The sequence below is a fragment of the Ornithorhynchus anatinus genome, chromosome 4, assembly GCF_004115215.2.
Source record: "Ornithorhynchus anatinus isolate Pmale09 chromosome 4, mOrnAna1.pri.v4, whole genome shotgun sequence".
NCBI classification, from domain to species: domain Eukaryota; kingdom Metazoa; phylum Chordata; class Mammalia; order Monotremata; family Ornithorhynchidae; genus Ornithorhynchus; species Ornithorhynchus anatinus.
This window is the reverse complement of record NC_041731.1, coordinates 16,398,693-16,412,716: the sequence shown is the minus strand read 5'-3', so window position 1 is coordinate 16,412,716 and position 14,024 is coordinate 16,398,693. Positions and strand designations below refer to the sequence as shown.

At 44.2% G+C, this 14,024-nt stretch overlaps 1 protein-coding gene across 6 annotated transcripts in view; it reads right to left on the bottom strand.

Annotated features, from left to right (window-relative positions):
- Window positions 1-14,024, bottom strand: part of TNS3 (tensin 3) — a 343,445-nt gene that overhangs the window by 144,714 nt on the left and 184,707 nt on the right. For all 6 annotated transcript variants that reach the window (XM_029063073.2, XM_039911723.1, XM_029063070.2 and 3 more), the window contains 3 exons: window positions 10,974-11,024; window positions 10,147-10,269; window positions 4,548-4,612 (listed from right to left, as the gene is read on the bottom strand). In XM_029063073.2, the coding sequence (XP_028918906.1) occupies window positions 4,548-4,612; window positions 10,147-10,269; window positions 10,974-11,024 (239 nt within the window). The remainder of the gene's footprint in view (window positions 1-4,547; window positions 4,613-10,146; window positions 10,270-10,973; window positions 11,025-14,024) is intronic.

Here is a 14,024-nt window from a genome sequence, read left to right as displayed (position 1 = left end):
ACCATAAGCTCCTTATCGGCAGGGATCGCGTCTACCATCTCTATTGTACTGATTTTCTCCCAAGAGCTTACTACAGTGGTCTGCACACAGTAAATGCTCAATAAATACCATTCGTTGATTGGTTGAGCCAACCAGCTGGATCATAGAAAACGTGAGCCCCCAGAAGCTCAAGCCTCCCCCTTCCCAAAGAGTCCAACAATTCAGAAGCTGATCTGCTAATCCCCACAGCCACTCTTGGGATTGACATTTCAATCCCAGGAGCCCCGGGACAGTATTGCATTATTTGGCCTCCAATGTTTCCTCCGCTGTTGATGAGCTTGCCAAGTGCAAGAGCAATTCAAAGAGGGAAGACATCCTGGACCCACTAAAAGTACTTGAAACTACCACCTGGTGTAAATATGGCCTTGTGGACTTTCACTTTCAACAGTTAAATGCAATTTTGCTAGGAGTAAGATTAAGCATTAGGTCACTCCACAGGGGTGACTGAAGTAACACCGAATGGATGTACGTGAATGAATGAAGCCTCATGGTAATGAGTTTCAAAGCTAACCATATTGGATGCGGTGGATTTCAAAGCAAGCACTGAAGACTTAGGTCACTGACACACTCCAAAAACACTAAACAGAGCGACACCAGAGGCTTGCCTGGCTTGGCTAGAGCACCCTCAGAGGAGAAAGAAAATTGGCCATCAACAACCGAGGGAGCTGACTTTTCATTTGGGGCACGGCACATCCTTGAGGCAGAATGCTGAGGGGGTAGAGAGTTGGAGGAGAGGCTATGAGGAGGCAGGGCAAGAAGGGAGAGGAGGAGAAAAAAAGAGGGAAGAAATGGGAGGGAGTTAGAGAAGGAATGAGCAGGAAGGGGACAGGAAGAGGAAGGGAAGAGAGGGTGTACGCTCTGCTGTCACCCCACCTTCTCCTTGTCCACCCGCCTGGCCCCAGGGCAGATCGGCCAACCAGGAATCTCAGCCGCTCAGCTAGGTCTAGGCTGGGAAGCAGCAAAGCAGCAGAGGGGCCCCCCGGGATCCACGCCTCTGCAGTCCTGAATCATGGACGCTAAACTGGCCCCTGAGAAGAGACTCAGTGCTCTCTGGGGGCGGGGAGGGGGCCCTGAGGATGAGCTGGGCTTCTGAATCATTTCACCGGGCTCCAAGTAAGCGAGCCACACGTCTGGTGTTATTCCAGTGCAGCAGGCACCTTTAGGTCTGCTTTTTTTGGATGTCCCTGTCGACGACACCCTCGGTTCTCTTCTTGATCTGACAAAATGGCTGCTTCTATTCCCCCGTCTGTATGTGTTCCAATGACCGTCTCCCCCTCATGACCACAGGCTCCTTTTTTTAAAAAAAAGTATTAAACTCTTTCTATGTGTCAAGCACTGTACTAAGCAGTGGGGAAGATACGAGATAATTAAATTGGACATGGTCCAGCAAGGGGCTCACAGTCGTAATCCCCACTGAACAGAAGAGGGAACCCAAGGCCCAGAGAAGTTAAGTGACTAGCCCAAGGTCCCACAGCAGACAAAGGGCAGAGCCGGGATTAGAATCTTGTGGGCAGGAATAGTGTCTACCAACTGTACAGCACTGTACTCTGGCAGACGCTTAGTACAGTGATCTGTACACAGTTAGGGCTCAATAAATACCATTGTTTGATTGATTTCTGCTCCCCATGCATCCTTTCTTTGTCTCTACTCGGTCCCTTCTCCAACAAGGTCAAACTAACTCTGAGATTGCAGGGCCCTAGGGTGCTCCCAACCCTGGACCCGGGACATATTCCCTGCTGTCTTCTGTTCTGAGGCCCCAGCACCTGATCCAGCTGCAATCTCCAGCTGTTGGGAAGCTCCAGGCCGCCTGCTCCCTAAGCAGAGGCTGCTTCCGGCTGGTGAGTTCCAGGACAGACACAGAGTTGCTTCTGGAAGTTAACCCCCTGGCCCCAGTCCCCTGCAATTATTTATGACCGGGCCTGAGCTAACTAACAAAGATTGACTTGAGCTCTATGTCTGAGTTGTGGCTTTGAGATCATATAAGGCAACAACACAAGGGTTCCCTGAAGTTGTAAAGTGCCTTTTGGTTTGCCAAAGCACTTGCGCATTAGCGATGTCATTTTATCTTCAGAAACAATCCTATAAGATAGAGAGGGGCAGGTATCATTTTCCTCGAGTACAGGTGGAGAAATTGAGTCATAGAGTGGTCAGGAACTTTCTTGAGATCACCCAGTCATATGAGGACAGGAATGGGATTGAAATACAGTACAGGTCTCTTGACTGGTAAACTTGTGTTTTGCCCAGAAGACCTTATGCTTGCACTTGGATTTTCATCTTTTATTCACCCCACCCTCAGGCTCTACAGCATTTATGTATATACCCGTAATTCATCTATATTAATGTCCATCTTCCTGCTCTCCAAGATTGCAAGCTCCTTGACGGAAGGAACGGATCTACGAACTCTTTTATATCGTACTCTCCCAACTGCTCTAACCTAAGCACCTAAATATGATGGATGGATGGATCGATAGACCACGCTACCTCTCCCGAGCATGTCTGAAAGGCCGGCTGGACTCACACGGCATGATGTGAGATGGAGTACAGTGTTCTGCACACAGTAAGCGCTCAACAGAATCCACTGATTGACCGACTGCCATCTCATCCCAGAGGCAAACGCATTATAATATAAGGAATGGTGTAATGACCACATTTTCAGATTTCTTCAAGACTTGCAGGAGTAGTTCTACTCAGTTGCAAGCATCCATTTGTCCAGCACTCCATTTACTCAATGGGACCACAGGGATTCATTTTGCCTAATCTGTGACAGCCCCTATCCCTCAAAAAATCCAGTCTTCCCCACAGTAATTCCTTTCTGAATAAATAATAATGATAATACTAATAAGAAAAATAGCAACAGTAAACTCCATGGGGGTTGCAAGGAGAATTCCCAACATATTTTGCTTTGAAAAGTCCATTTGGAACAATTTCTGAAGTGAGTTGAATGGATCCAACGAGGCTAATAAGACTGAATGATTGACACCCTTACCAGTAAAGGTCATCAATACCGCTGTCATAAAAAAGCCTGTTTTGGCCCACGGCGATGAACACCAAAGGTTGTCTACGTTTCTAGATCTGCCTAGGTGGAATAAGGTCTTTGGTAAAACCTATTTCGATGACATGATTGAACAAGCGTGACCAGGAACCCTAACAGATCCATAGAAAACACAGCTACTTATTGTCACCAAGAGAAGGAGGTCAGTTTTCACTTGGACTCACCATTCAGGAAATTTGGGGATTAGGTTGCTTCCCTGACTGGAACACTCTCCCCAGTTTGTTTCCAGAAACAACATTTTTATAGCAGTGTTTCACGTCTTAATGCTAAAAGGGGAAATGTGTGATCCCCAATCTGACGCATCCCCTGTTTTTCCTTCAGACCTCTGGCAATTATATGGGCACGGTGGTCATACGACAGTTAATGGAATGGAAACAGTTCGAGGCTCACAAGTGAAGCATTTGAAAAATAAAAAGTCATTTAGACACATGCACAAAGAATGAATTTAACACTGACTGCTCACAGGGCAAGCTGTCTTGGCACTGGTCACCAACAGTCTGCCTGTTATTAGCACTCAACCTAGGGAAAAAGTCAGATATCTTCATTTCCAAAATGAATACGAAAAGCAGAAGGAGAGTACTGGATGCCGCAGTGGAAAAAGTGAACGGGAGGATGGAGAGAAAAACGTCTCTTTGGAGACATTATCTACTCAAATCTCTAATGATGGAAACTGCATGAATGGAAATCCCTAATTCAAAGCCAGTACGGTCTGGGAGATCTATCACAACAAACTCTAGTTGGATCTTCGCTCTGCTGTAGAGAACATTCTGTCCTTCCTGGCCCAGACAGTAATGTAGGAGGGGGAGTAATAAGACGACGATATAACTAGATCTCCAATAGGGTTCGCCAGATTCAGCAAGAAAAATACACTCAAAACCTTACTTGGGTCTTTCTGCGAACCAGAACTGGACAGATACAAAGACTGGAGATTCCTTGTTTTACCTCAGAAGTTTAGGATTTGGTGTGTAATATTCCATTAACTTGCTGTGGGACCAGATGAACAACCAAATCTTTCTACCCACACTTCGGGCCTAATAGTTTTCTCCCCTCTTGTGTAAATAATAATAAATATATCACAACGAAGTGGACTAAATAGATTTTAAAGTATGTGCAACCAAAAATCACTAGCCTCGAACTTTAAAAAATAACGCTAACACCTTCATGGCGACTTGTTTTCGAGGCAGAAGGCTTTCACCACAGCTTCTATGAAGCTAGACCATTTCTCTCTTTCAAAAACACATTTTTAAGTGTGAAATTCAGATGTATCCATTACCGCTTACTTATTTTGGATATTTAAAGAATGAGACTATAATTGGAATAGGAAGAAATGAGAAAAGGGGCCTTATGCTCTTCTTCAGACCCAAATCATTCAAACTCTCCGAAGTCTAAGAGCAGCTTTTTATTATTTCAGTACTACGTTGACGATGGGTGCATTTCATTCTGATTTTCAACTTACCTGGCTGAAACATTGGTGAAGTGCATATAAGAAGATATCACAACCCCAATCCTTCCTTTTCCACCCTAAGGGAGAGAAGGGGACAGAGAATAAACGTGTTTCCTTGAATTTCATAACAGAGGTACATGTAACAGAAATCCCTCATTTCTGTACGTTATCTGGAATGAAGCATCAGTTCAATTTAGGAAAGGAATTAGTGTCATAACTCAAAAGAAACCATTTCTGTGGGCAGAGTCCTCTCCTATTCCATGGACTGGTTTCAAACCAGTACCTACCAGGGAACCTTGCCCAGAGTAAAAGATTTTTACCTGCTAGACTGAAAGTTTCCTGTGGGCAGGGACTGTATCCATCACCACTAGTAATACTCTCACATACACCAATTAAATGTTACTCTGCACATAATAAGCACTCAATAAAAACCACTCTTTGATCGACTGGTTGATCAGCCACATTGAATTTAACTCAGTTAATGAATTCTGCAACCCCCAGGGGAAGACCGTCTATAGATGCACTGATAGACAAAGAAGTAGGAAACAAAATCGAAACAGGCCAACATGGACTCCAGAAAAGCAGAATGTGGTGACAAGGGGATTGGACTTTCCAAGCGCTTCGTACAGTGCTCTGCACATAGTTAAGTGCTCAATAAATACGACTGAATAAATGAAGGGGGCATCAGATTCCACACCACTCTGAAGGTCTGTGAGGTCTACACGGTGGGACAACCAGGCTTTTATATGACTATGAGACGGCCTAGACCGATGATAGAAATCAAATCCAGCTCCTGGAACAGCTTCATCTACCTCATCTGTGACCCCTCAAACAGCAGGACAAAATTTCCATCAACGGGATCATGAAATGCAGTCAGCTCAATATCACCGAGGCAAAGCTCACACCAATATGGCATCAAGAGCAGTGTGGCCTAGGGGATGGACCAGAGGCCTGGGAGTCAGAAAGACCTGTGTTCTAATTTCAGCTCTGCCACTTGTCTAGTGTGTGGCCTCGGACAAGTCACTTAACTTTTCTGTGCCTCAGTTTCCTCACCTGAAAAACAGGGATTAAAACCGAGCCCCATGTGGGATGTGGCCTGTGTCCAGCCTGATTATCTTTTATCTACCCCAGCGTTTAGTATAGTGCCTGACACTGTAAGCACTTAACAATTACCATTAAAAAATACAGCACCACTGGACAGGAGATGGGAGAATGGATTTAGCAAAATACTCTGCTATTTCCCCTAAGCCTCGTCTATTTTAACGTCTGTCTCCCACCATAGACAAGATAGCTCCTTGCGGGTAGGAGTGGCGTCTACTGACTCTACTGCACTGTACTTTCCCAAGCATTTAGTGTAGTGTTCTCTACACAGTAAGTACTCAATAAATACCACTCGGGAATCGATGGATTCTTAAATAGCAGCAAAACAGTACCTGAAATGAGGCATGCTCAAGTCAGGAGGGCAGTATTACCTGTCTGATGATACAATGACAGCCAAAAACAATGTATCATAGCTGTAGACTACTGAGAGACAAACCGCCATCATCGGATGACGGATTGCTCTCCTCGAAGACTTTGTGAAGAGAGGGAAACGAGGAAGCGGGCTCAACAACAGAGGCCGGCCCTGAACGGAACAAATCCATTAGCACAGCAAGGATCTCTCCTTGGGTGTAAATAATGCAGGAGAAAAGGTAGGACAACAATCTCTCTGTAGCATTTATTGAATGCTTACTCTGCGGAGATCACTATACTGTTTGGAAGAGTATAATACAGATGGTAGACATGATCCCTTCATGTTTCCAGACAAACTCATGTGTGGATAGCCTCTCAACGCCAGTAACACTGTATCCCTGCAATCCCAACTTGGTCTAGGGAACACCATCCCAGAGTCCACAGAGATAATAAAAATGGACTGGGAATGAACTCACCACTCTCTAAGAACTCCTGAGCCTGCTAAACACCTAATCTAGGGAAAGCACAATGACCAGCCAGGAGACTGGGGAGATCCCAGGTTTCTGCACACACACTCCCAACACTTTGGCAGATTAATTAATTCATTCACTCATATGTACTGAGCGCTTACCGTGTGCAGAGCACTTTACTGCGCTCGGGGGACTGCAATATAACAATAAACAGACACATTCCCTGCCCACTGTGATACAACGATACACTTCAGTTCAGTGGGATGTTTCCCCACAGGTGGAAGAGCCTAAATTTCCAAATGGGTGGGACAGTTGCAACCTTCAGCAAACAGACATGGACACGCTGAAATTCAATACCGAACATGAGCGAGATATCCTTGAACAGACAGTTACTGCTTGCTCAGGTACAGAAAGCAGTGTTTGCTTTCTTGTTTTAAAACATACCAGTTCCCCTGTTTTGTGCATTCATTTGAAAATCATTCCAGAAACTATATGCTGAATTTATTAACATATAACCTGGGAGCTTCACTCTCAGAGCTGACAAGGTGTAAGGAGAAATCCCTAACTGCCAACAACTCGCTCACCTATAGGTAACTGGAGAGACAAAAGAGATTAAATAAGAAGTTTTAAAAAGTGGTCATTTCTCAGACTAAAAATGGCAGATTTCCAAAAGAGCCCCATTATGGGGGGTTTTTAATGGTACTTATTAAGTACTTACTATGTGTCAAACGTTATTCTAAACATTGGGGTTGATACAGGTTAATTGGGTAGGACAGGGTCCCTGTTCCACATGGGACTCACAGACTGAATACGAAGGTTAACAGGTATTTAATCCCCATTTTACAGCTGAGGAAATTGAGGTACAGATAAGTTAAGTGATTTGCCTAAGGTCACACGGCAGGCAACGGGCAGAGTTGGGTTTAGAACCCGGATCCTTCTGACTCCCAGGCCCGTGCTCTTTCCACTAAGCAATGCTGCTTCTCTAATTCTGCTGCTTCTCTTTCTAAGCATTTGTATTTTTGAGGATAGGATCCTAGGTAATCAAAAGGTAACATGCTTGAATCTGTAAAATACCTACAGGAAATAACCAAAAAAAAAAATCTATGTTCAGTACATGTCCAAGTGGCCACAGGGAAGGTACTCTCAGCCAAGAGGATCCCGAAATGAAAACCCAAAGGGACAAGCGTTTTTCCAGAGGATCCAGGAAACAACAGCTGTTATATCAGTAAGGCCAAACTGATAATCCCCTAGAAACCTAGGGAAAACCTAGGGAAGCAGCATGGCTTTGAGGAAAGCCCATAGGCTAGGAGTCAGAAGACTCAGTTTCTAATCCTGGCTCTACCATCTGCCTGCTGTGTGACCCTGGGCAAGTCACGTCACTTCTTTGTGCCTCAGTTACCTCATCTGTAAAATGGGGAATAAGATTGTGAGCCCTGTATAGGACAAAGACTGCGTCTAACTTCATTAGCTTGTATTTACCCCAGGGCTTTTTACAAATGCCTGGCACAAAATTAGTGCTTAACAAATCCCACTAAAAAAAGATGAAAAAGTACTTTGTTTACCCAGCCAAATAAGACTGATCGTGAACTAATATCAATAACAATAAGGGTATTTATTGAATCCTAACTCTTTGCTAAGCACTGTACTAGGTGTTGGAGATACAAGCTCAAATCATACACAGTCCCTAACCATACAAAGGACTCATATTCTAAGTAGGAGAGAGAACAGTTAGTAATAATAATTACAGATTTGGTAAGCGCTTACTGCGTGCCAGCCACTGTACTAAGCGCTGGGACCCCCATTTTACGGATGAGGAAACTGAGGCGCAGAGTATTAAGTAACTTGCCCAAGGTCACACAGCAGGCAAGCAGCGGAACTGGGATTAGAACCCGGGTCCTCTGATTTCAAGGCTCATGCTCTTTCCCGCAGGCTTTGCTGTTTCCCTCTTTTGAGAACCGGGACCTACGGTTTAATCGATTTCCAGGTATTCTCTACGCTTGGCCCAATGTAAACACCTGCGAATAACTGCGCTGAGTAAAAGAAATATGGATTATTAGAAATGAAAAGAGAATAGGGAGCAGCAATGTTTCTTTTGGTAAAAAACCAAGATCCACTAAAACATCGACGTAATTTCTAAAACCGGTCCTATGGAATGTATATTCTGGAAGAGCCAAAGATTGTGACAGGCATCAGCTAATTCACCTGATTAGGGAACAATAATAGTAATAACGGTAACTCTTGTACATTAACCCGGTGAAAGCACTGTGTCAAATGCTGGGGTAATAATAATAATAATAACAATAACAATAATAATAATGTTGGTATTTGTTAAGCGCTTACTCTGTGCAGAGCATTGTTCTAAGCACTGGGGTAGATACAGGGTAATCAGGTTGTCTCACGTGAGGCTGTTAATCCCCACTTTACAGATGAGGTAACTGAGGCACAGAGAAGTTAAGTGACCTGCCCACAGTCACAAAGCTGACAAGTGGCAGAGCCGGGAGTCGAACCCATGACCCCTGACTCCGAAGCCCAGGCTCTCTCCACTGAGCCACGCTGCTTCCAGGATAACTACATCAGACACAGTCCCTGCCTAACACATGGCTCACAATCTTCCCGAGGGAGAGAGAACAGGAATTTGACCCCCATTTTGCAAGAAACTGAGTGACAGAGAAATTAGGTGACTTGCCCTTATCTGTTTGCATTGACTCAAACCGAGCTCTTAGCACAGTGCTTGGCACAAAATAAACACTTAAATATCATTATTATCATTCCTAAGGTTATGTAGTAAACGAATAACAGAGCCAGGAATAGAACCCAGGTCTCTGACTACCAGTCCTGTGCTCCACTATTTATATTATGTCTCTGAAAGCGTCAGTGACAAATACTTGAAATTAGGACACGGGTCATTTTTCACAGTGCAGCCTCTAAACAGTCGCGAGCTTACGAAATAGTCTTATGGCATAAGTAGAGCAAATGGCCAATTCATCATTTTGATGGGTTTTAACATGTTCCAGTTATTTCACTAACAAGTTTGGTAAGCTCTCAAGAGTTATTTAGGGGAGGGAGTATTTTTAAGTTTTCTTTAAAGGTGGGAGTGAAGCAAAAACTCAAAGGCAAGGGGTTCCAAACAGCTCAGTTGAGTCACTGGACTACTGACACATCCCCTGGTATCTTCCAGATGTCGCAAAGGTGTAAAAGAGAAAATTAAGCCCGATTATCTTGTGGAAGAAAAGCCATTTCCAGAGGGTTTTTAACTGTCAATATCAGTCCGGCCGGAATCTTGTTCAAAGACCCGGACTACGTCTGTACGAGACTAGTTACATTTTCCAGGCTAGAGGGACCCAACCCAACTCAATAGCTTGACTAATGAACTAAGGTGGAAAGAAGCCCCAAAATGTGTAAAACTAGCTTCAGTTGTCAGAGGAGGAAGAGAACGCTTCCAGAGGATCTGGATTATCACTACATTTTGTTAGGCACGTTTTGTTGTCTGTCTCCCCCTTCTAGACTGTGAGCCCGTTGTTGGGCAGGGACTGTCTTTATCTGTTGCCGAACTGTACTTTCCAAGTGCTTAGTACAGTGCTCTGCACACAGTAAGCGCTCAATAAATGCGACTGAATGAATGAATGAATGCAAAACAGAAATGATGCCCGGGGAAGAGCAGGAAAGAATGGAAATGTAGTCTTGCTTACCCGACAGTGAATAACCACCACATGCTGAGGGTCATTGTTAAGCCACGACTCCTTGGCCTTGCAGATTGTACACATCTTGTCCAGAGGTGGAGCATGCAAGTCAGGCCAACCCACATCCATAATCTAGAATGAAGGGAAGCTTTTTAAAGCATTTTTTTAAAGTCCTTTAAGGAAACTACTTCACTTAACAGGATCTAGCCCAGGGTTTCTTTTCTGATATCGCATTAAGAATCAGGCCCAGATTTCTGTTTTTGGATACCGTGATGTGGAAATAAATAAAACCGTCTCTCTGGGCGTCTTATCTGAATTTCTGGAGCTGGAATGTGAGTTCCAGATATATTCTCTCAGCGGCAGTTACGGTTCAAGGGTATGTGGGTGTGTACACAGGGCTGAAGAGGTACTGGGATAAGAGTTAGTCACCAGAAGGTGTTTGCCACATCTCCTCTCATACACCGAAATCTCCGTTGAAAAACAAAACTATCAACTCCCCCCACAAATGAAATATCCAAGAGACAAGGGAGTGTAGTATCTGAATTGTACTTGCTATTAAATAACAACGTTGAAAAACAGAGAGATAAGTACACTAATATAAAGAGGTGGGAGGAGTAGCTAAAATGACTCATGAATCACCCGACACAAAAAGATTAGGATACGTTCATCGAAGGGGCAATCACATGCTCAAGTAAGTGCTCAACCTGGACCTCAACCCAAAGCATGAAACCTACTGGGACAGCTATGTGTTGCTATGTATATTCAACCTAAGTGATGTTGCTAACTGTGTCCTGAATGGCATATTTGACAAAATACGAACATTGCAAAATAAATACCTTTGGGTTAAGCTTCGTGAGATCACATCTCTTTTCGGAGAGGTTGAGTACCTACAGCAAGATAAAGAGATGAAATATATTAATATACTCATGATATATACTCTGGCTTTACCAGATATATTCGCACAAAGTGATAAAATTGAACCATCAGTAGTATCATCTTTGATCGTGAAAATCATATTAATGCACATATGCACGTTAATATAATTCCTTTAGGGAATTTTTCGTATTGACTTCTGGCAACTTCTGTTGCCAGAAGTTATCAATACGACAATTGTTCGTATTGATCTCATTAATACTATAGCAAATAAATAGAATCAGGGTAATGTATATCTCATTAACAAAATAAATAGGGTAATGAAGATATATACAGTTGAGCGGTGGAGCACAGTGCTGAGGGGAGGGGAAGGGAGAGGGGAAGGGAGAGGGGGAGGAGAAGAGGGAAAGGGGGGAGAAGAGGGTTTAGCTGCGGAGAGGTGGGGGGGGGGGTAGAGGGAGCAGAAGGAAAAGGGGAGCTCAGTCTGGGAAGGCCTCTTGGAGGAGGCGAGCTTTAAGTAGGGTTTTGAAGAGGGAAAGAGAATCAGTTTGGCGGAAGTGAGGAGGGAGGGCGTTCTGGGACCGCGGAAGGACGTGGCCCAGGGGTCGACGGCGGGATAGGCAAGAACGGGGGACGGTGAGGAGGTGGGCGGCGGATGAGCGGAGCGTGCGGGGTGGGCAGTGGAAAGAGAGAAGGGAGGAGAGGTAGAAAGGGGCAAGGTGATGGAGAGCCTTGAAGACTAGAGTGAGAAGTTTCTGTTTCATGTGGAGGTTGATAGGCAACCACTGGAGGTTTTTAAGAAGGAGAGTGACATGCCCGGAGCGTTTCTGCAGGAAGGAGCTGGGCAGCGGAGTGAAGAACAAACTGGAGTGGGGAGAGAGAGGAGGAAGGGAGATCAGAGAGAAGGCTGACACAGTAATCTAGCAGGGATATTACTAGAGCCTGTAGCAGTAAGGTAGACGTTTGGGTGGAGAGGAAAGGGCAGATCTTGGCAATATTAGGGCGGATCTCTTCATTTGGGATCTTTGGGTCAAAAAGCTTTTTCTCAATTATATGTTCAACCGTACATGGAGACCCTCCATCTCGTATTCAGATTTTTCATTAAATCTGATATTTATATCACAGTACACTGTGGCTTCACACCATGTTCACATATGTACCCACACGCCCAACACAGTCCCTCCGGCAGCAGGAGCTGAAGCTGTTTATTATGCTACCGATTTGTTTGTGCTCTTGTGGGCTGGGGCTCTCACTCCTTGATGGTAAACACACCTAAATCTGCACTCCTGGACTTTTGAGGTTGAGCTTCAGTGAAGAAAATAACCAAAAGGCAACATGCCTGAAACCAAATATCCAGTCCCATAATCCATGCATTCAATTTAAATTGGCATTCACATCCTGTCAGAGTCCTCATCAATTCCAATTCTCAGAATCTTTAGAATCAAGAAAAAAACGTAATGGGTTTTGTTAATAAATGAACAATAAACAGCAGTCTCCTTTTGTATTGCTGGATCCTGTTGACCCAAGCAAATGAATGGGAAGCTAAGGCACATATCCTCCAAAGAAAAAAAGGAATAAGTTGATCACATGAACCCAAAAAAGCATTTCTCCTTTTGTTTAGTTGGACACCGTTGACTCAGGCAAAAGAATGGGGAGCTAAAGCAAATATCAAAATAATTCAGGACCCAGGATTCGCTGGGAGGGAAAAGAGGCTTTTGTGAGCCTTAATAATGCAGATTTCAGGCCATCAGAAAGCAACCTGTGAAGGCACAGTTCCCCAAATCGCTTTGAGCCTACGCTTATTAAAGATAGCAGCTTATTGCCTTTTTAGTTGGGAAAACTCCCTACATTTCACAGGTCCCAGCCTCTCTCTCACCTTCCTGAGATATACTTACTTGTTGGAAAGAGAAAGCTAGAGATGACTCCATTTCCCTCCTGAGCCAAAGACTTTAAGCCCATCTAGGCACTTTCTTCCATTTCCCCTAAGAGATTCCCTGACCTATGGGGATCTGCACCATCTTCTCTCATCCCCAAAAACCTTTTTGAAGCCTGCCTAAGAGATTTATAGGGAAGGTGCTGAGCCAGGAGGAGCGGCTGCTTGGATAGCAATTCTCAGCTGGAGGGAGAGAAGAAGCAGAGAAGCAGTTTGAACAGTTCAATGGGTCCGTACAGGGAAACTAGAGAAAGGGGATTGAGGGGAAGGGGTCTGGCTGAATAATTAGTCTTTACAGATGCTCCCCAGGAGGTCTCATATATGGTTCAAATCACCACCACCACCTCTCCATTTCAATTTCTTCCCTCACTAAAACAGGGAAGTGCTAAAGGAAGAGAGGAGCAGGATGCCAGCGTTGAGGCACTTGAGTCTGTTTATTACTGGGTGTCTACTGGTGTAGTCTACAGACTGTAAGCTCATCTCTAGATTGTAAACTCGCTGTAGTAAGGGAATGTGTCTACCAACTCTGTTGTATTGTACTCTCTCAAGTGCTTAGTTCAGTGCTTTGCACACAGTAAATAAATACCACTAATGATGACGATGACGGTGAATTTTTACATTATATCTCAGACTCCACGCCCAAACGTTCATGATACTTCTAAACTTTTCCTCTCTGGGTACGTGTGTTTTTTTGGTCCCCTCCAAAAATGTTCGGGGATTATTATTATTTCTGATAGTTATTACTGCTAATAATGTCTATACCGGTAAGTTCTCCATGGAAAATATTTCTGGATTTCCTTCTCAGGATTTCCAGTGCTCACCAGGCTCTCTTCCTACTGCTCTGACCACTCTATCTCGGTTTCGGTCGCTGGACCTTCTTCGACTTCTAACCCCTTAACTGTGGGGGTACCATGAGGCTCTGTTCTGCATCTCCCTCTCTTCTTGATTTACACTCACATAATCAAAGGTCATTTTAAAACACTGCACTCTGAAAACTTGAAAATCCTTAAAAAATAAACTAAAAATGTGTGCATCTACCCCAGTGCTTAGCACAGCATGTGGCATGTAAGATGCACTTAAT